General features: G+C 38.9%; 1 protein-coding gene across 1 annotated transcript in view; it reads left to right on the top strand.

The window, feature by feature from the left end:
• Positions 1–23,812, top strand: part of LOC142433260 (dystrophin-like) — a 432,482-nt gene that overhangs the window by 118,133 nt on the left and 290,537 nt on the right. The window contains exons 5-6 of the mRNA XM_075538341.1: positions 19,774–19,955; positions 21,702–21,827. Of these exons, the coding sequence (XP_075394456.1) occupies positions 19,774–19,955; positions 21,702–21,827 (308 nt within the window). The remainder of the gene's footprint in view (positions 1–19,773; positions 19,956–21,701; positions 21,828–23,812) is intronic.

Genomic DNA, 23,812 nt, shown 5'->3' with positions numbered 1-23,812 from the left:
AGCGGCCATCTAGCTCAGAAGCAACAAAGCCCTCACGGAAGAAGCACACCAGCCTGTGCGATCACGAGGTGTCAAAGGGATCAGGTATATGATGTTGTTTGTTTGTTTTTCTACCATATTTTCTGTCTTACCTAGGATCTAGACTCCACAAGGACAAGGGATTTTTTGTTTTGTTTATTGTTGTGCTCTGAGATCTTTGGAAATTACCAAGTGGGTTTGAAATACCTGTGCCGGGCATTTTGGAGCCATGGTGGTGATTTGTATTACGCCAAGGACTGTCAACCACAAGGTCAACAGTTCAAACTCATCAGCTGCTTCATGGGAGAAAGAGGAGGCTATACGTTTCTGGAAAGATTTCTAGTGTTAGAACATCTATGGCAGTCTGGCATGAAATCTCCATGAGTGAGAGACTGACCTCTGGCACCTCATAATAACAATAAATATGGGCTGTGTGAATGGGGAGTATGACTACAGGTACAGAAAGTGTGGCCAAAATATTTTCAAAGCTCTATAATGAAAAGAATAAATATTGAAAGGGATGAAAGAATGAGGTGTTGCCCTATTAACTGTTATGATATACTGGCACCTGATTTTTTCAATTCATAAGAGCAAATAGTACATATTTTAGAATTGTATAAGCAGATGATTAAACAATTGACAACTCAAAATCATCCAAGGTCCAGGGGGCATTTACACTTTGGCAATAGGCAAATTAGGAATTGGGGGGAGGGGGTTGTTGTTGCTGCTTCTGGAGAGCTAGATTACCAGTCATGTTTTCTCCCTGTCTAAAATGAAGCTGGGGAAGCATGCGCATAGGTCAAGGATAGATTGATGATTCAGTAGAAAACAAGTGAAAAGTACAAGTAAAGAGATTTGCTTTAATTGGCATGGGAACACATTAATTGTAACAGGAGGGAAGAACAAGTGGCTGCGTATGAGTGTCAATATCTGTGATTCAGTGGGAAGATGGGGCTGAACTCTTTTAAAGTTAAAATCTGCACACAGTAGATAAGAGCACCCAAAAATAAATAACCCAGCGCCTTTCACTATAATCATGCTCTTTTATCCTACACTGCACCTCAGTTTAGATAGTATGTTTTAACCTCTCTCCCACAAGCACAGCATATTCTATATAATACATTTGTACTGAGTTTGCCCAGTTTGTATGATTATCAAGCACTTATGGGCCTTTTTAAAAATGTCATTCATTACATTCTAGTGTATAAAAGGTTATCTCTTGAGATTATGTTTGTTATGATACAATTTGGGGGGGCTAATACACTCACTTGTACCTTCTTCTATCATTGCTTCATGTTTGCTTCTTTTCTATGAATCTGTACATTACCTATGTTCCTTGTTGATGTTACTGATCTTATGTTTCACAATTGCATTTATAATTTAAAACCCCCAATTACAGCATATAAGCTTGAATGCTGAAAATAAAACTACAATGTATTAAATACTCTACCAATAGCAGAGTATACTCTGTGTTTAAAAACATATTAAAATGTGTAACGTCTTTATTGTGTGACAAAGAGATGGTGACTTCGACAAGTTAGTAAATAGCATGATCTGCTATCTAGAAGAGACAGAACCATGATTTTATTGAGTTCTGTTTGACTCCCAGGAAGACTGGAGGCATAATGGGTTATGCATTGGTTGGCTATCGACAAGGTTGATAGTTTGAAACCACCAGCTTCTCTGCAGGGAAAAAGATGAGGATTTCTACTCCCATAAAGGTGTTCAGTTTGAGAGATTCAGAGGCAGTTCTACTCTGTCCTACAGGGTTGCTATGATTCAGAATTGATTCGATGATTTGGAATGGCTGACTCATCATGAAAAGTTTCAATGGCTTGCAGTTCATTCCTTAGCCTGGGTAGAACCACTGCATGAGCACTGAACTACTGGATAAAGATGGGACTATCTGCTCAGATTTCTGAGACTCATTGCCATCCTGTCAGTTCTGACTCATAGCAACCCTGTAGGACAGGGTAGGACTGTCCCTGTGGGTTTACCTTTTATTGGAATTGCAGATAACCTGGCATTTTCCAACTGCTGACCTGGTGATAGATAGTGAAATATGTAACCCATCACCCCTCCAGTGTTCCTTCGGCTCACATCTACAGGAATAGAAACCATAAAGATTTACATCCTCAGAAATCATATAGGCTCGCCATTAGTCAATCCCTATGGAAGTGTAGGGTAGCATTAACTAGAACAATGTCTGGCCATTTTTAGAGACAAGCTGTCATTATTTAAAAGAAGTTCTCTACAAGATAAATAATGGTATATTAGGTTAAAGGTTAATGTCTGCATCACACAAAATTCACAAGCTCTCAACTACTAGGCTAAAGTGGGTCCTTTGGCCCCCTTCAAAGACACCTCAAAAGACAGACCTGGTGACATGCTTGTTTCTGGAAGGTCACTCTTGGAAACCATGGAGCAGCTCTACTCTGCATCCATAAAATTCACTGCCAAAGTGATGTCTGACTCATAGCAATCTAGAGAATAGAACTGTCCCTGTGAGTTTATCAGACTGCAAATCCTAATTGGAGGAGAAAGCCTCATCTCTCTCCCTGAAAGTGTAGGGTGGGCTCATACTGCTGGACCTTTTGGTTAGTGGTCCAATGGGTAACCGCTACACCATCAGCTCTCCTCCACAAGTGGGATCACTATATATGAGAACGTACACCAACTAATATCGAACTACAGCTATTTTAACCTAGAGGTTGGCCACTCCACCCCACCTGACCCCCCAGCCAGATAAAAACACCTGGCAATCTCTGTGTGCAAAGGTGACAGCTGAAACAACCATACTCAGTAACACGTAAGGTCACCATGAGTAAGCAACGGAGTGGAGCAACGCTTATACTAATTCTGTCAGAGGGGTTTGTCCATTACTTATATATGCTTCTGAATTCCCAGAATCCTATAATACCCTGTAATTAGCAAGGACATCTGTCTTACATGAAGTCAATATCTCCATGCTGGCCTTGTATATCAGTGATCGTGTTTAATAGTATAAAACCTGGTGGTATAAACAAAATATTTTGTGTCAGAGGAGACAGGAGAGTGAGAGGTACTTACCAAGTGTCACTGCTCTGTTTTAGGATTTGGAAAAACGAAGCCAATTTAGTTTGTTCAAAAGCAAAGTACAAACGCATTAGGTAACAATTAGGGAAGCAGAGTTAAATGCCATTAAGCCCAAGTACTTCCTTCTCAATTGGCAACTCCAATAGTTCTTCCCACAATATGCACGAGGAGAGAATTTTAAGGAAGTCCGCATGTTTCTCTATCAATAGTCTCCCACCCTGACTGATTAACTTCATTTTGTTAGGTCAAGCTAGCTTCTAGTCTGCTGCCTTTAGAGGATGTGTACTGAAAAGTAATTCCAAGGTTTAAAAACGGTGAAAGATGCTTTGAAGATATTTTTAAAGGAAAAAGAAAATACCCAAACCCATTGCCATTGCATGTATTCTGGCTTTCAGTGACCTTGTAAGACAACAGAACTGCCCCACAGGGTTTCCAGGGCTCTCTACATGCCAAAGCTCACTTTGTCCTGAAGGGAAGCTGCTGGTTGCTAGCCACCAACTCTCTGGGTTGCAGCGCAATGTTCCCAAATCTGTACTGTGTTTTCTCCCAAATGCTATGCTCTCTAAATAATACCCGTCCCCAGGGAGGCAAAAGGAGCATGTGAGGCGTAGTCCAGTTTGAAAGCAATGTATACCACATGAATTGTTCACATAAAAAATAGAGTAAATCTTCGGGGAAGCAGGCTGCCACATTTTCCTCCTGTGCATTGGCTGGGTGAATGCGAGCTATCATCCTCTTGGTTAGCAGCTCCGAGTGTGATCACAGAGCCACCAGTGCCCATGAAAAGAGATATAAGCATCAATGCAGACTTACTGTGGCACAGATTCCATGAGTAGGTGGGAAAGAGACTGCTTTGTAGTGGCTTCGCACTTTGAAATAGAACATTGAAGGCCTGCCCTTTTCACCATGATTAGCTCCAAGGCATCGATATTTGACCTGTAGTTTAATAAATGAAAACAACCAAAAAATTTTTTTCACTAAAATGTGGTTCTAGATGAAACCCTGGGAAATCAGGATTAGGTGACAATTTCCATTTCATGGAACCCCAAGGGCCCTTCCCCCAGCCTCCCAACATTTGTTCATTTTTCTCATGAACCATGCATCATCCATATGCTTGATGTTAGCATGGTGTGTTAGAGTGGGATCACTAGAAAAACAAGCTCAGTGACACTCATGTGTAAGAAAGAGATTTATATCAAGAAGTAATTGTATGTAAGGACAGCTTCCCAGCCAAGACCAACTGAAGTTCACAAGTCTGATACTAGTCCATTAGTTTTCTTCAGACTCACAGTCATATGCAATGACATAGAATGCAGGACGATCACAGGACAGTGGGAGCAAGTCGTGTGGATCCAATGGTGGTGGTCATATCACAGGTCTCTTGCTGGTTCCACAGTGGTCCACCAGCCAGGAAGGGAAAGAAGAGAAAGTGCGGTTCCCTGTGCTGTCTTCATGAGAGCTACGCTTACAAGAATGGGATCACCATCAGATTGTGACCTAAACTTCACCCCTACTTTTATATATATTCAAGGTGACATGAAAATGTATAACTACCCTACACGGCAACTACAGAATCCGTATTCCTACTTGGTTCCTTAAAAAAAAAAAAAAGCCCAGCAGGAAGAGTGAATTTTTCTAAAGGCATTCTTTACTAGAATAAAGGAGGCATGGCGGTGAGACAAGCCTCACCCTTAGTGACACACTATACAGTTTTGAGGCTTTGTGTGTCTTTATGGGCCCATTTGACAGATGGTAAATGAAGGGTTTTGAAATTATTTATTTTGAATTTTGGTCTCTGCATTAGAACCAGAGTTCCATGAGAGCAGGCGTCTGTGCTCATTTATTTACCACTTTATGCTTAAAGTTGTCTGACACAAAGTTGCAGCTCCTTTAAGTGCTAGATAAATGTCTCTTTTCAGTGACTCATATTGCCACTACAGTACGCAAAACACCACCTCTAGTTACCCTTGTTTCTGGATCAAAACAGGATGGTGATTTTATTATTATGAATATTTTGCATAAGCATATTTAGGATGATTGCCCAGAAGGTGGAATAGTACCAGATGTTTATTGGAAGCACCTGATTCTGTTTACTTTTGTTTTCTTCTGGTTTGCCTTAAGTGACCATCACTTATTTTAGCCCTCACTTTCTACTTGTGCCAAGATGCTGCTGTGAGTGTTCTGATAGCTCCCCCATAAACATATTGAAAGGAATAATTGGATACTTAAAAGAGGAAATTGTTTAGTGTTTCTCATGGATAAATAAAAGTCACTGCTTTTATCATTATGAATTTTATTATGAAATGGAAGCATCTTCATCAATGCAAATTGTTTCCATTATAATATTTTTACAGTTCTTTAATGAGAAGTATGGTTATTAGATGATCAAGGCAACTACTTGGATCAGTGAATGAAGTGCTAAAATTATGGAAAGGATTAATTAAAGAATATTTAATTTAGTGAAGGCAGAGCAGATCTTGCAGAATGCAAAAGAACATGTGAAGTAATGCATTCAAATACTCTTATTAGAATGTTGTTGTTGTTGTTTTTTAAAGTGTATTTGTTTGATATAAACAGTCCCCAGGTAATGAATGTCTGATTTAGGGACAACTGCTACTTGCCTCATATTGATTGTAAAGAGGTAGGGGTAAATTGAAAATGCACAGATATAGAATGCAATGATGGATATAAAATATTGAATTTAAAAATGACAATCTTACAGCTTAATGAATTAATCTAGTATAGCAATATCCCATACACAGTATGAACAGTAGCATTTGGAGATCAATGGGTTTATTGTAAAAAGTCTTCATTTCCATACATTCAATACAAAGTAGCCATGATAGTGTTGTGTTAGGGATTGTGCTGCTAACAGGAAAGTTAGCAGTTCAAACCCACCTGCCATTTTGTGGGAGAAAGATGACTGTGTCTTTCTTTTCCCTGAAAGCTTTGGAGTTTCCGAGGTCTACAGAGGGTCTCTGTGAGTCAGCATTGGCGTGATGACAGTGGAATTTTTGTCACTGTTTTTACACCCAGTGATGGACACTATACAATTTCATATGTATTCATTTTGCTTGTTTTGTTATTGCAGCCACGAGTTGTGATTGGTTATCATATGTGTGTTCACAGTTTAATATTTAACACTATATGACCATACCTAGTTTATGACCACAATTTTCTTCTTAATTATTCAATTTCCCTTCCACTTTTAACAATGAAGGTCTTCATTTTTATAATTTTGTTCCTAACACAATCTCTGTGAAAAATCATTTAAATTTATCTTAATCCAAGTTGCCTAAAGATATTCAGTTAATTTTTTTGTTAATTTGAAGAAATGTGTATCTCCTTAGTGCTTGCGATTGTCTCCCCATACATACCATTGTGCTGTGTGGTTGAAAATTAAGCAAAAAGGTTAACTTCCCTTGCAGATCTTGAGGGATGGCTAAGGGCCATAGTGTTAGGGATATATCCATTTTTATTTGACCAGTAAGCCTGGTCTTTTTTTGATTGTGAGTTGTTTCCACAGTTTTCTTCCACTGTTACCAGGGCCTTCTAATGTGTTACTTTTAAGAGGAGTTGGTGCTCATAGCTTGGCATCATCTAGTTTTTCCTATTCTCAAGATCGTGGAGTTGATGCTCATATGATCTATTGGATGAATTATTTCATGATCTTCTTTGATATATATATATTTTTTAACTTTTCTTTCTTCAGGACAGGGAGAGACCAGTAGTTGCACCTTAGATGATTACTCATGAACTGTTAATACCTCAGTTTCTATTCACCACAAGAGGATGTAGAACATTGTCTTTGTGGTCTATCTTATTCCAATTGGCTTTGATGTTTCCTGAGACTATATGGTGCTGAATCCTTGAACCTATACACTCATTATTTCAAGGTGTTTCCTTATGTCTAAGAAGTGTTCCTAATTTACCACCAGTATGTTCCATAACGTTCATGGATTTATTTACAGCAAAGGTAAATACACATGTACAAAGATCCTCTGTAAAGTATCTATAAGTATTATATTGGTAGGCATAATCCCATTGTCTCATGTTCTTGCAGCCTGGGTGTCTATCCACGCATTTGCACTTAGATGTCAGTATAGCAGGATTGTATAAATAACAGTATTTACCTCTGTTGTTCAGTGTTCTTCCCAGCTTCCATCCTCCCCCCACCCCCGACTTCCAGCATATTTTAAGTTACATTCCATTCAGCCCAGTTAATAGGTGTCTATCCAAAATGTCCCCTTACTGACCCACAGTGCTACTGGAGGCAGTACTGGAGGCATAGAGCGGGAATTGTGCCCGCTCTGGCACCCCCACACACGAGGGCACAACCTTGAGGGAGCACAGCAGAGCAGCAAAGGGAGCAAAGCAACTCAATCCGTGAGAATGTCTGAAAATAGACTTCAGATTTCTGCAGGGCCAAGCCCTGCCTCAGACTCAATCAGAAAACATTCAGAAGGCTCAGCAGACAGACCGGGAAGTATTCAAAGGGTATCTATTTGAGAGGCAGGATAAATACTCCCCAGGAGAAAACAAAGGACCAGTAGTTCTGGAGGGACAGGGGAGAGGAGGCAATAGGGGAAAGGGAGGAGTGGAACCAACAAACCTTGGGAGAAAGAAAAAACAAAAGATCCCAAATCGATGGGGAGGAGGGCATAGAACACTTGGTGGGGTTTGCTCAAGTGCAATGTAGCTGGGAGAAGGTTCAGAGAGTCTAATGAAGGTCAGACATGATATTGGGACTGGAGGAAATAAAAGGAAATACAGGAAAGAACTAGGAGGCAAAAGACATTTATAGAGATATAAACATAGGCATGTACATACGAAAATATATTAATGTATAGTGATAGGGAAATAGATTTACATATATATATATATATATATATATATATTTATAGGTTAAGTATTAAAGTAGCAGACAGACATTAGGACTCTACTTAAGTCCTCTCTCAACATAAGAACACTTTGTTTTAATAACCTGGCATTCTTTGACACATCTTCCCGACATAACAACTGAAGACAAAATGAATGCATAAGCAAATGTGAGGAAGAAAGTTGACAGTGTCTGGCTATTACAAGATATAGCATCTGGGGTCGTAAAGGCTTGAAGCGAAACAAGTAGTGATCTAGCAGGGAAGCAACGGAAGGCACATGGAAGAAGCACATAGACCCTTGTGATCAGGAAGTGTCGAGGTATCAGGCATCAGCAGAGCCTAAATAAACAACTATTTTGATGCAAACAAGGGGGATCAGAATGGAGACCCACATGCCATTTGTAGACAATTGGACATCGCATCACAGAAGTGTCTCAAGGAAAGGATGAGCCAGACAGGATGCAGTATAGCACCAATGAAACATACGACATCTCTCTAGTTCTTTAATGCTTCACCTCCCCCGCCAATTATCATGACCTCAGTTCTTTCTTAAAAATCTGACTAGACCAGAGAATATACACTGGTACAGATAAGAGCTCTCTACACACAGTATCCAGGACAGAAAAACTTCTCAGGACCAATGATGACAGTAGCCATACCATGAGGGTAAGGGGAAGGTTGGGGGAGAAAGAGGAGAAAGGGGGGAGACAACAGACAGTGTAGAATATGAAAATAAAAATAATTTATAAATTATCATGGGTTCACAAGGGTGGGAGGTAAAATATATGAGCTGATACCAAGGGCTCAAGTAGACAGAAAATGTTTTAGAAATGATGATGGCAACATATGTACAAATGTGCTTGATAGGAGTGATGTATGGATTGTTATCAGAGCTATAACATTCCCACAATAAAATGATTTATTAAAATAAAAACAATGCATCTATAATCAGACTTTTTTATGCTTCAATATAATTCTTAAAATCTTGTCCAAATTTTTGTGCATGCACCTTTTTACAGCCATTTATCTTTGAAACCTTGCTTCTTTCCCATTACACATGATATAAATTGTAATCCAGTCTTTCAAGATCTGCCTTTCTCCTGTCAAAAACTGTCCTCAGATTTGATTTCCTAGGAGTGTTTCAAGGGTGTCCCTGGTAGTTGGCTAATTGGACTCTCCTTATATTGACTGACCAAAATAAAAATCATTTTGTTGAAGGCATCAATTTCATAGCAAACTTATTCACATCAAATTTATTTTGAGGTGAGGGTATGCTGAGAGATAACAATATGAAACTTCCCATTTATTGTTATTTTATGAGATTTGCAGATTCTTTTGTAACAAAAATGTATGTATCTAATTATAAATCTCTTGTGCTGAGAGTGAAGCTGGAAAATATAAATAAGAAAAAGGAAAAAAATCATTTGCAACCTCATCAGCACACCCAGTTGACTAACATTTTGAAATGGATACATCAGTTGCCACAAATGTTTAAATAAGTCCCAAGATGTAATTTAAGAGGAGGTTTTGCAGCACTTCTGATGAAAATCAAAGACTACAGCCTTCATTGTGAATTTTAGCTACTTGTAAAGGAAACCAAAATGATCAAAACTGGACAAATAGACACCATGATGATCAATGAGGAAAATACTGAAGAAATAAAAACTTTCATTCTCATGGAAACAGCACTCAAAAGATCTAACTGCACATAGCACTGGGTACATCTGATGCACAAGCTCTCTCTGAAGTGTTGAAAAGCAAGGGTGTTTCTTAGCGGACTAAGGTGTGCACGACTCAAGCCATGGTATTATTTTTTCCTTAGAGAATTTTGTTTAAATTTAGGGATAAAATATGCAAAGTACCTGGAACATTATTGGTGTTCTCTCAGTGGTAGCTTTTATAGTCATTTTAACATGTACATTGAAAGAAGGGAATGGTGTTATAGTGGGTATTTTTGTTATGTTTTAAAAATCATTTTATTAGGGGCTCATACAACTCTTATCACAATCCATACATACATCAATTGCATAAAGCACATTTGTACATTCGTAACCCTCATCATTCTCAAAACATCTGCTCTCCACATACACCCCTGCCATCAGCTCCTCATTTCCCCCCTCCCTCCCCGCCCCCCTCCCTCATGAAACCTTGATAATTTGTAAATTATTATTCTGTCATATCTTACACTGTCCGACATCTCCCTTCACCCACTTTTCTGTTGTCCAACCCCCAGGGAGGAGGTTATATATAGATCCTTGTAATTGGTTCCCCCTCTCTACCCCACCCACCCTCCAATCTCACCACTGGTCCCACAGGAATCATCCATCATGGATTCCTTGTGTTTCCAGTTCCTATCTGTATCAGTATACATCCTCTGGTCTAGCCAGATGTATAAGGTAGAATTGGAATCATGATAGTGGTGGGGCTGTGGTGTGGAGGGGCGAGGAAGCATTTAGGAACTTGTGGGGGATTCAGACCAGCTATCCAGCATCAAGCTGGGTTCGAACTGAGGCGTGCGGATGAACGGAAAACAAAGAGCTATGTACGAAGCATGGGATCAGGAGGACTCCAATCTCATGGACTGAAGTCTCGAGTATATTTGAAGCTTGGTATATATATATATATATATATACACACACACACACTCTTCTTACACAAGGGAATTGGTTACAAAATAAACATCAAAGAACTTAAACATTCCTAAACTCTTATCTATGCAAATGTTACTTAACTAGTCACAGTTTCTTAACTTTAGAATAATAAAAGCACTAGGTTCAAAGACAATCACAGGGATATGCAAGATTCTAGAGAGCCTCAAAGAGATTGTAAATAACTGAGTTATCCCTCAATGCTTTTAGCAGCAAAGTCACAAACAACAGTCATTTTGCAATGCTTTTGTCTGCAGAGACACAGAGGTGCAGGGGACTAAATAGTCACCCATTAGTAAACACCTTGATCAGCCAGATGCTTCCTACAGGAACTAAAGGAAAGTTGTATTTTTCATCATTGCTACACTGCACCCTGACTGGCTTGTCTCCTCCCTGTGACCCTTCCTGAAGGGGATGTCCAGTTGCCTATAGATTGGCTTTGGGTCCCCACTCCACACTCCCCCTCATTCACAATGATATGATTTTTATGTTCTTTGATGCCTGATACCTCATCCCTTTAATGCCTTGTGATCACACAGGCTGGTATGCATCTTGCATATGGGCTTTGTTGCTTCTCAGCTAGATTGCCATTTGTTTTCCTTCAAGCCTTTAAGACCCCAGATCCTGTATTTTTTTATAGCTGGGTGCCATCAGCTTTCTTCACCACATTTGCTTATGTACCCATTTATCTTCAGCCATCATATCGGGGAGGTGATCACACAATGATATGATTTTTTGTTCTTTGATGCCTGAAAACTGATCCTTTCAGCACCTCGTAATCACTCAAGCCATGGTATTTTCAATGGCCTCATAAGGATGTGTAAGTTGGACATGGAGTAAGGAAGACCAAAGATGAGTTGTCACTTCTGAATTATGGTGCTGATGAAGAAAATTGAAAGCACCGTAGACTGCCAAAAGAACAAACAATTGTGTCTTGGTAGATGTATAGCAAGAATGTTCCTTACTTGGAAGAAGCACACCAGCCTGTACGATAACGAGATGTCGAAGGGATCAGGTATTATCAGAACAAAAAAATCTTACCATAGATGAATGAAGGGGGAAGTGCAGAGTCGAGACCCAAAGCCCGTTTGTCAGCCACTGGAGATCCACTTGCTGAGGGGTCTAGGGGAGGAGATGAGTTAGTCAGGGTGTAATGTAGCACCGATGAAAAATACAGCTTTCCTTCCTCCCCCCCCGCCCCCCCCCCCGCCCCACTATCATGGTCCGAATTCTACCTTGCGAGTCTGGCTAGACCAGAGGATGTACACTGATGCATATAGGAGCTGGAGGCACAGGGAATGCAGGGCGGATGATACCTTGAGGACCAGGGGTGTGAGTGGCGATACTGGGAGGGTTGAGGGAGAGTGGGTTTGAAAGAGAGAACCTATTCCAAGGATCTACATGTGACCTCCTCCCTGGGGGACAGACAACAGAAAAGGGAGTGAAGGGAGACGTCAGGGCAAGATATGACAAAATAATTTATAAATTATCAAGGGCTCATGAGGGAGGGGGGAGCAGAGTGGGAGGGGAAAAAAGAGGACTTGATGCCAAGGGCTTAAGTGGAGAGCATATACTTTGAAAATGATGAGAACCATGAATGTACAGATATGCTTTACACAACTGATGTATGTATGAATTGTGATGAGTTAAATGAACCCCTAATAAAACATTAAATAAAAAGAATGTTCCTTACAAGCAAAGATGAAGAGATTTTATTTCCCATACTTTATATATATTATCAGGAAAGCCCTGTCCCTAGAAAAGAACGTCATACTTGGGAAAGTAGAGGGTCAAGGAAAGAGAGAAAGGCCCTTGACAAAATGTATTGACCAAATGACTGCCACCAGAGGCTCAAACATAAGCATAATTTTGAGGGTGGCATCGGGGTCTGGATGTGTTTCAGTTCTGTTGTACATGGGGTCACCCTGAGTTTGAACTGGCTTGATGGCACCTGATAACCACAAAAGACTATATTTTTTGGTCTTTATGTAGGTTGTTTTGGGGACATAAAATAAATCTATAATTTAAGGGTTATCTCTCCAATATTATAAAAGCTAAAGATAGTTTTTTATGAAGCAGCATTGATTATAGGCTTACCATTCAGATAATCACTTTTGGAAATGTTTAGGGCAGTGTGGTTCTAATATGAAACTTTTAATTCTGATTTTATCTAGCTTCTGAACTTTCCATTCAACCACTTGGTGCTTCAGTCTCCTCATTTGAAAGATGATGGCATTTCACTAAATGATTTATTTGTCCTACTGTAATTTCTGATATCAAAATTCTGCTTATTATAGGGACACTTGACAGAGTCATTATTATTGTTCATAACATAAAATATTCTAGCCATGTTATGAGTTCTCCACATTTTTATTCTGGGATGACTTCAGAGACTGAATTAGAAAATATTAATTTTAACTTTTGTGGCAACTGATACTTTATACAGTAGAATTTTACTAAAAATCACTTTCAGATATTTATAAGTTCTCATTTTGGGGGTTCAGTGCCTCTCATTTCATATAATGTTAATGTCTTGTAATAAAAAGTATAAATCTCATCTCATCTTTTTCATGCTCTTCAAATACTATGGTACTCGTTATATATATATATATTCTTTTCTAAGTTACTGTCTTACATAATCCTCATGAATCCCTAGAGCCTCAAATATTCTCTTGATTTAGTCACTTAACAAATATTTTAAACAGTCACAGAATGCCAGTCTTTGCATTTCTAGAATAAGCACCGTCTATATTCCTTTGTATGAGGTTATCATCAGCTGAATGCTCATAGTCTACCAAAGCACAAGTGTTTTGTATGGTGATGTTGAAATATTCCCATCTCATAGTGACCCCAGATACAATAGAAGAAAATTGTGTAGGTCCAGGCAACAAGTCCATGTTTGGTTGTCGAGAGTATCTTTGTGATTCATTGAATTTCCTTTGACTGACATTTGGAAGTAGACTGCCCGGTCTTTCTTCTTAGTCTGCCTTACATGGAAAGCTCCATTGAAGCCTGTTAGCATCAGAGCAATGTCCAAGCCTCCAGTGATAGAAGGATACTGCATTGTCCTGGGATCAAACCTAGGTCTCTAGTCAATGCAAACATTTTACCATTGAACAAGCATGCCATTCAGATTTTGTACAATATATGGTCATTGTATGACCTCTCCTTCCAACCAGCTTCTTCTTATGACTTCCTAAAAAATAGCACAAATGGCTTCATACAAGTAGGTTTCTTTTTGCATTTACAACAGAAACATCAACCATCACACTATACCAGAGACATGATTTAAAACATGTTCGATCTTGTCTCACCACAATTACATATATCCTTCATGACTCTACTGCTGGATTGGGATTCTGATTGTTGTTTTCTAGAAGGAGAGCTGACTGCAGAAGACACCAATGATCTTTCTCTACTAATAGAAATATGTGTAGGACTTCAAAAAGCTCATGGGGAAAAGGAATTCTAAGTTAATGAGATTTTTCCATGAGGATTTGAATCTCCCTTGTATGTATGTGCTGTGTTATTTTCCTGAACTGCCTTAATACATAGCCACCAAGTTAGTGAATTTTATTCTCTCATCTTCTGGAGGTTGGGAGTCTCTAAACAGTCACGAAGGATCCTTACTTCTGGTATTTGCCAGAATCCTTGCCATTTTGGGGGGTGTCACTGCATATCACTAATGTCTGTCTCTGCAATCTACTTCCCTAGAGGCCCCCTCTCTGTCTCTATGCTCACGTTTACCTCTCCTTCTCCTTTCTCTTAGAAAGATGAGAAAGACAACACATATTTGTACCCATGGTGGCAGCCAGCCATTTGGTCAATTCATGAGTTATTGGATTCAGGTTTTATGATTATCAAATATCTCCAGAGGCCACATTTCCAAATAAGTTTGCAATCACAGGTTCCGGGTTATGGTTGAGGCTATTCTGAAAGGGGATATAATTTCACCTACTCCAAACCAAACTCACTGCCATCAAGTCACTTCTGACTCATAGCAAATGTATAGGCAGATAAGAAGTGCTTCTTTGGGTTTCTGTGGCTGTAACTATTTACAGAAGCAGAAAGCTTCTTCTTTCTCCTGAGGAACTGCTACTGATTTTGATCTGGTGGTGAGCATCCTAACCTGTAATCCACTGCACCACCCACCGCAACTGTATAATTAAAATATAATTGAGATCTTTGACTTAAAATTCATCGCTTTCACTTTACCACCCACACCTAATAAGTACATTCCTATTAAGAAGTTGCTATTTAAAAATGAATTCCATCACTTGAATTTTATTGAATATGATACGATCACTCAAACCACAATGCTAAATTTATTGTGTTTACTTTTATTAGACGAAATGATAGAGTCCCTGGTTGAAAAGTGGCTAACTTGCTTGACTGCTAACTGAGACAGTTGAAGCTCTTAGGAGAAGTGAATCCGGGTGATCGACTTCCTGAAATGAACCAGGGAATGGCCTTATGGAACACAGTTTACTCTCCTGTACATGAGGTCGCCATGAGTTGGAATCCACTAGATGGCTTTTATTTATGTTGTTCAATTAATGTTTTACAAAGTAGAGTGATATTAGACCTTAGGGGAAACCTGGACACCAACAGAGTAGTGAACACTCACACTCCCAAGCAGGCTACTATCCACTTTAGAAGCATAGTTACTCAAGTGAGACTGCGGTTAATCAGTTTGCGTTCTGAATCACAGTCATTGGAATGAATCCACTCCTAATGGCTGACCTTTAGAAGTGAAAGTTTACCAATGATTGGCTTGGGAGAAATATGACCAACACCATCCACAGCTACTGCTGAAGCATTGGATCCTCCTTATAGGAACCCTGTCAGATACAGAGTTGCTCAAGAGAGTTTCTGAAGCTGTCCATTTTAGGGGAAGCCGACTGCATCATCTTTCCCTTCATCATTCTCCCTTGGTAGATTTAAACTGGTGATGTTTCAGCTAGCAGCTCAATGCTTAGAAGAAGGCATTTGGTAATTGTCTCAATGGGACTGTAAATTGTGTGCGTGACCCACTTCGCACCCCAACATGCCAACAGTGCAATTGGTTCCTTCCCCCCTCCTAAGCATTGTTCATTTCATCCACAATTTCTCAGTCTTTGTATCTTTAGGGTTTCACATATTTTTTTGTGGAAAAGAGAGTCACCAAATATTGGGAGACACTTATTTGAAAATTGAATGATGCTCTTTATATATATTTTAGCGATTCCTCTCTACTTTGATTTTTTAAAACTCTGGTCCTCTTACTGGGTCCTAGTTTGGTTGTCTAATATGTTCTCTGTGGATTTATGACCTCCAATGCCCACTCACTTTTTGTCTTCATCTACATGTTCTGATTTTAAGAGATTTATTTTATTGAAACTTTGATGTTATTGCACGAACTCAAAGTTAGTTGTGTTTTTGTTTGTTTGTTTTTTTCCCAAATCGTTAAGTGTTTTGTTGTTTGTTTTTTTTTTTTTTACTCTGCCATGGGTGATCATTAGGATCTCTGATGGGATAGTGGTTGCCAGTTGGACTGCTTTCGGTGGGGTTGGCTGTTTGAAGCCACCAGCAGTTCTGTGGCAGAATGACAGGGGTTTCTACTTCTGTAAAGAGTTATAGTCTTAGAAACACACAGGGGAACACCTATGAGTTAAAAATGACTCAAGAAGGTCGGTTGTGAGTTTGGGTGACCTCGTGGTGTTCCACCTACCATCTCCCCATTTTATCTTATTCTTCAATCCCTGCAACTAGGTTACAAACACCCTGCAGGTGCTATTTCCAAAGTCTAACTAATCTGTCCATCACACTGTCTGCCTTGTTGCTCCTGCTAGGCTACTGTCTGAAGCACGGTTCCCCCTTCCTCCATTTTCAGCCCAAAAGAGTTGCCTCCAATAATAGACAGTTTCTTCCTTTCTCTGTACATGGTGAAGCACTTGCTTTACCAAGGTCAGCAACATATTTTAAAATATGTTCATCAAGGTGATAATGTTGTGCTTGTCTGACTATTCCCAAAGATGATAAATTCCTCATGAGCAGAATCTATACCAGTTTCCCTATTTTGATCTCCTAAAAAATCTATTGACATTTGAAATATAGAGATATTCATAAATATATCTTGAGAGTTAAATTAATTTTTATTTAAATGTTTTCTTTGAAATAAGGAAATATTAGACTCCATAGTTTACTACTAATGAATCCTATTTCTCAGAGGCAGACTACAAAGAGATTGGAGAATTTAAGGTATATTTATTGTAATGACTGATATTTATGAGCATTTCCATTCAATGAACATTATGGCTTATGTTGATACAGTTGATTCCAATTTTGACCTTTTCCTGGAGCAGTGATACAATGCTAGTTCTATTTTCACATTCAGTTCTTTTTATCATGGGTTATGAATGAGCCCAGCATATGTACCAATATGAAAGGACTCCAAATATTGATGGAAAAATTCCAATATATTTCTATTCTATTCTCACAAGTTACTTGAAGCCTTCTTCTGTGTCTATGTAAAATATAGCAGTAGAGAGCCTCAAGATCAAGCTTTAAAACCAATGCCTTTATTACTGCATGGCTTTATTTAAAACTTTCAAAATTAACATTGTTCTGAATAATGTTCATTATAGATGAAACACAATACAAAGAAAAAGGAAGAAAGCATTTTATAGTCACAAAACATCCTAAATTGTTTAGCATTCTTCAAGAAATCAATGCTATAAAAATAATCAATGAATGGAAATATTTAGGCTTTAGAAAGTTAAACTTAACTTTCTAAAGTTTATTTATTAATTAACTCCTGCACTGTAAGCTCTTCTTTAAAATGAATTTGCAAGGATATAAACAAAAAAACCACCCCAAATTCTCTTCAACATTTGTTGGTTAATAATGAGAGTACAATAAGGAGCATGAATAAATGTGTGTTGTAACTGTCTCTCTCAAGATGTGGATGTAAAATGTGTTCAGTAAATACCTGTTGGTGAGACGAGTAAATCAATGTTGTTGTTGTTAGGTGCCATTGAGTTAGTTCAGATTTATACAAACCCTATGTACAACAGAAGGAAACCCTACCCAGTCCCGTGTCATCTTCACAATTGTTCTTACGTTTGAGCGCATCAGTGCAGTCACTGTGTCAACCCATCTTGTTAAAAGCCTTCCTCTTCTTCACTGTCCTGCTACCTTGGCAAGCATGGTATCTTTCCTCTAGGGACTAGTCTCTCTTGACAACATGCCCAAATATGTGAATGAAGTCTTGCCATCCTTTCCTTTAAAGAGCATTCTGGCTGTACTTAATACAAGGCAGATTTATTTGTTCTTTTTGCTACTGATAGTACTTTAAATATTATTTGACAGCAGCATAATGCAAATACATCAGTTCTTCTGCAGTCTTCTTTATTCAACATTCATTTACTTGCATGTGAGGTGATTGATAATACCATGATTTAGGTCAGGTGCACCTAAGTTGGAATCTGAGTTTTCAACCTTTTTAAGGAGATCTTGTGCAAGAGATTTACCCAATGGAATGTGTCATTTGATCTCTTGACTCTCTGCTTCCATGATTGTGGATCTGAGCAAGACACCTTCGGTCTTTCCTCTTTTTATCCTGATGTTACCTATTGGTCCAGTTGTGAGGATTGTCATTGGTCTGTAATCCATACTAAAGCCTGCAATCCTTGATGTTCTTCAGCATTTGCTTCAAGTCCTCCTCACTTTCAACATGCAAGGTTGTATCATCTGCATATGGTAGACTTGGATGTCATGATCTGCACACGTATGCAGTGAGTACTTAATACCTCTAAGTATTCCAATGTGACAATGTTTTTGAGCCTTGTAAGTCCACAGCAACTGCATCACCTTGGAATGCACAGATTCAAGCACCACTCTTGACCTACTGAATCAGACTCTATTTTCAAAGGGTGCCCAGGTAACTAATATGCACATTAAAAATTGGGATCTACTGTATTATGTTATGGATGGAAGCAGACTCAGAACGCATTAGTTAGCCTCCTCACCATCAACTTGTAACTATTCTGAAAAACACGTTCAAGACCATTGTTTGGATTGATCATGGCTCTGCTCCTTGCTGAGTGACCTGCTCAGTCTCTTTTATATACTCATAAAACTCAGATGAAATTGGTGGGTTTTTTACACATAATCAGAATACCAGAGCAGAATATGCATATTTAATTAAAACATCATTTAATATTAGCTAAGACAGAGTATGGCAAGCAAAATGCCTTGCCACAAAAGTGCAGCTTGCCTTGGCCTCCTGCCAGGATTGATGTGTCAAACTGCTGGGATTAACATCGGCCTTTACATAAAGGATGAATTTTACATCTGGGTTCCCTATAATGAGCACAGTAGGTAAAGTGTAATGCCAAATAGCAAACAAGCCATGAAGGGGCTGCCACCTTCTATGTGTGATTATAAATTATTCTTGACTTTCAGTGCCATATTTCCTTCACTCCCTGAATGTGGAAAAGAATTTAAAAGTCTGATCAACTTTGTGTAAATGACCTTTCAATTTATATCTCGGGTCTGAGAACTAGCTATTCACCTTCAACGGATATACCATAAGGTCATCAAACAGGTTTTTCATTTATGTAAGGATTATGTCTAGTCGTTATACTTCAGTATCTTGCTGTTTGGATTTTAGCCTGGCATTACATGAGTCATTTCAATGCTGCTTATTTAGCTTTATCATCAGCCACATTGTGATTGGGAGATACATATTTTCCTTACTGGAATCAAAAGCATCGAGCTCTTTTGTGTAACTGTTTATTTCTGAGCACCTTTGGCATTGGTATGCTTATCTACCTTTCCAGGGAAAGGGATGTACAATCTTTTATTTTTATTTCTTCGCTACTGCAAGCAACTCTCTAAGATGGCCAGGGTGGCACTTTTACGTAAGAAAGAGTGTGATGAAATGACATTGTTCTGTGAACAAGGATATGAAATTAACTTAAGTGATCTTCTCATTGGTCTGCCAAATTGAAAGGACTGTTCAGGTCTGATTATCATGTTCTAATTAATCTCTAGAGGACACTCTTGGACAATCGAGTGTTCATTAATCTGCCTTCTTCTTATAACATTCCCCTTTCATAGTCTTAAATATTGAAAACAAAAATTGATGTGTGATGTTCATATGCTTACAGATGTTGCCACCACTTATCCAGATAAGAAGTCCATCTTAATGTATGTCACATCACTCTTCCAAGTTTTGCCTCAACAAGTCAGCATTGAAGCCATCCAAGAAGTGGAAATGTTGCCAAGGCCATCAAAGGTTACTCAAGAAGAACATTTCCAATTACATCATCAAATGCATTATTCTCAGCAGGTGAGGTCGCTATACCACAGTCACAATTAAAGACTTAGGTCATGCATGTACATATCTACACATATATGTGTATGTGTTTATGTATATACATATATAGAGAATTCCATATTAACTATATGTATGTGTATATATAATGAGAGAGTCTAGATTAATGATTCAAATAATAGCTGATAGTATGGATTCTAATTTTATTTTCAAAGCAGAATATTAAAGTACTATGCTACCACATTATATGAATATGGAATATAAAATTTGTTGAATTTATTAAAGGCTTGAAGGTAACAAGCGACTATCTAGCTCAGAAGAAATAAAGTCCACATGGAAGAAGCACACCCTCCGGTGTGGTCATGAGATGTCGAAGGGATCAAAGAACAAAAAATCATATCATTGTCAATGAATGAGAGTACAGATTGGGGACCCAAGACCCATCTGTAGGCTACTGGACATCCCCTTTCAGAGAGGTTGTACGGAGGAGATGAGCCAGTCAGGGTGCAGTGTAGCAACGATGAAACACACAACTTTCCTCTAGCTCTTAAATGCTCCCCCCCACCCCACTATCATGATCCCAATTCTACATTACAAATCTGGCTAGACCAGAGAATGTAAACTGGTAGAGATAGGAACTGGAAACACAGGGAATCGAGGACAGATGATCCCCTCAGGACCAGTGGTGAGAGTGGCAATACCAGAAGGTTGGAGAGAAGGTGGGGTAGAAAGGGGGAACCGATTACAAGGATCTACATATAACCTCCTCCCTGTGGTATGGACAACAAAAAAGTGGGTGAAGGGAGATGTCAGACAGTGTAATATATGACAAAATAATAGCAATTTATAGATTATCAAGTGTTCATGAGGCGGGGGGTAGGGAGGGAGGGGGAAAATGAGGAGCTGATACCAAGGGCTCAAGTAGAAATCAAATGTTCTTAGAATGATGAGGGCAACATATGTACAAATGTGTTTGACACATGAATGTATACATGAATTGTGATAAGAGTTGTAAGAGTCCCCAATCAAATGATTCAAAGAAAAAGAAAGTCACCTTTTTGAAAAGAGCAAAAGTGTTTTTGAATTATTGTGAATGAAAGACAAATGAAGAATATATGTCATACAATTATTTATGATACGATTCTAGGGAAAGCTTGAGGACTTTCTACCACATTGACTTGTCTTCTCAGCCTCTATCTTTCTTTCTTAACAGTGGACATTTTTGGGATGTTTTCTTGTATTTTCCTAGACACAAATAATGAAAAAAGAGTTTAGTGAAATTTCTGCTAAGGACGCCCAAAGCTTTTAGACTTAATTTTCTCACTCTACTGAGCTAGTTCTATATTTAGCTTATGAAAGCTTCAGTCTTTTCCAGGGGATTGACCTAATAGGGTCTGGCTCTGTTTACTTTGCATTCAGAGAAAATAGCCTGTCAATGCCTTTTTTTATTGGAGCGGCCGGGGGAGTAGGGCAGATAGCAGAGCGCCATCCCATATTAGTGCCACAGTGTGGAGCCTTATGGTTCAATGCCACTGTGACATCACTCCTGAGACCCTGAATACCAGCACGATGCCAGAAGCACCAATCCTTGGAGTATGCTGGTTTCTAATATCACTGATACGTCTTTAAGTTTAAACTTTCATCTTGCCTGTTCAATGTAATGTCCATTTTTCTAGTATATTGGGAAGTAGGGCTTCCAAGGTCATTTGCAATGTCTCCTTTCTCTCTTCCTCCCTCCCACAAATCTTTTTCTGTTTGCAGATCACTGTCAGTCTAGCACAGGGCTACGAGCAAACTTCTCCCAAACCTCGGTTCAAGAGCTATGCCTACACCCAGGCCGCTTATGTCTCCACCTCTGACCCCACACAGAGCCCATTTCCAACACAGGTATGTCAAAGTTTACTCTGTTCACAAGTCAAATACTTTCTCCTACTAATAATGCCTTACCTTTGACTTCTTTTTTTCTGTTTCACAATGGAAGTTTTGCTCACCCCAGTTTATATTAGATTGTCTCCCATGATATTGTTCCGTTATTAACATGGGTATAATTTTAACCCATGTAGATTCCTTTGAATGGCATTTCTCAGAGTAATGGCTTTGCATTTTCATATATCGTTACCAAAAGAGGCTTTGTGGCACAAAAGAGGCTTTGTGCATTGAGCTGCTATCTGCAGAGTTGGTGGTTCAAACTCATCAGCTGCTCTGCAGAGGGGGACAGATGAGACAGACTGCCTCAATAAAGACTCACTTACAATCTGGGAAACCAAGGTGCAATTCTCTTTTGTCCTATAGGGTCATTCTGAGTCTAAATCCACTCAATGGCAATGGAATTGATTATATAATTACCTATAACAGTTTTTTTTCCCAAAAGTCATATAAAATATAAATTTGAAACTTATTGGTGTTATTGCTTGCTATTGTTGTTAGGTGCCATCCATCCAGTTGGGTCCAATTCCTATGTACGACAGAATGAAACTTCACCCAGTTGTACACAGCCTCACAATTGTTCCCATACTTGAAGCCACTTTTGCAGCCAGTGTCAATGCATCTCCTTGAGGAACTTCCTCTTTCCCTCTGCCTCATCTACTTTGTCAAGCAGGATGCCTTTCTCCAGAGATAGGTCTCTCCTGACAACATGTGCAAAGAGCACTCTGGCTGTCCTTCTTCCAAGACATATTTGTTTGTTCTTTTGGCAGCCCATGGCAGTTTCTAATATTCATCGCCATCTTCACAATTCAAAGGCAGTGATTCTTCTTCAGTCTTCCTTATTCAGTGTCTATTTTTCTCATGCTTATGAAACCATTGAAAATCCATCGTGTTGCTATCGAGTCAATTCCAACTTTTGGTGGCCCCTCCTGTGTGTGCTTAGCTACTCCATAGAAATGTCACAGCTGTGTTAGAACTGTGAAACTTTCAACTGGTAGTCCAGTACCTAACCATTTGCCCTTTCTGGGGCACCGAGCTTACTAAGTATTTATAGTTTCACCTTACAAAAAGAGAGTTAACAAATAGGTGAACCTTACTAGTCATACTCTTTGTGGAGAGTTTTCAGGATGCCCGATAAGTAGAGGAACCTACACTCTCTAGAGGAATAGAATATGTAAAATGATTTTATTTAAGAGAACTCCAAGTACCTTCCTATGATGTCACTGTATTTTACTCATTCACATCTGTGCACAACAGTGTAATATTTATAAGAACAATTCCCACCCAAGTCCCTTTAAATTCTATGCATCACTTAATGCTTTCTATATGAGGCACCTTCATAGTGACGCTTCCCATTCTTGTAATATTACAGGAGACCTAAAAATACAGGAAATTCTTGCCTTGTGGATGTTAGAGCATGAAAATAGAAGGTGCCAGAATTTCTAGGTTTACTAGAATATCTTTTAAAAGAAAGCTTAATTTATTTGGTTCAGTGGAGCACCTCAAGAATTTTTTAGAGTGAAATGTGTTTTATCGAAACTGTACTACAATTGAGAATTTAGCAGCTACAGAGCTGATGTTGTTGGAGGGAAAAGTGTATACATTTTAAAGACTCATTTTTTGTTTCTAACAATATTGGTGTGTATTTAATCAGTAATTTGTTTGGCGTATTGCTTGATGCATGAGGCTGAAAGCTGTTGACTGTGAAAGAATCCTCAAAAGCAACATCTATTTGAGGGAAGTTTTGCCCTCGATATTTGGCCAGTTTTCTTGGAAGACTGAGCTAAAGAGACTCCTTATGGGCTTCTGGGACTAAGCCTCATCTTCAATTAGATTCCCATACAAGTTTTCACAGGTTTAGTATAGACCTTGGACAAAACACTTAACCTTGCTATACCACAGTTCCCTAAATCCCATTGAATAATAATAATTTCACATCAATTTAC

The sequence above is a fragment of the Tenrec ecaudatus genome, chromosome X, assembly GCF_050624435.1.
Source record: "Tenrec ecaudatus isolate mTenEca1 chromosome X, mTenEca1.hap1, whole genome shotgun sequence".
Lineage (NCBI taxonomy): Eukaryota > Metazoa > Chordata > Mammalia > Afrosoricida > Tenrecidae > Tenrec > Tenrec ecaudatus.
This window is presented reverse-complemented; position numbering and strand designations above follow the sequence as displayed.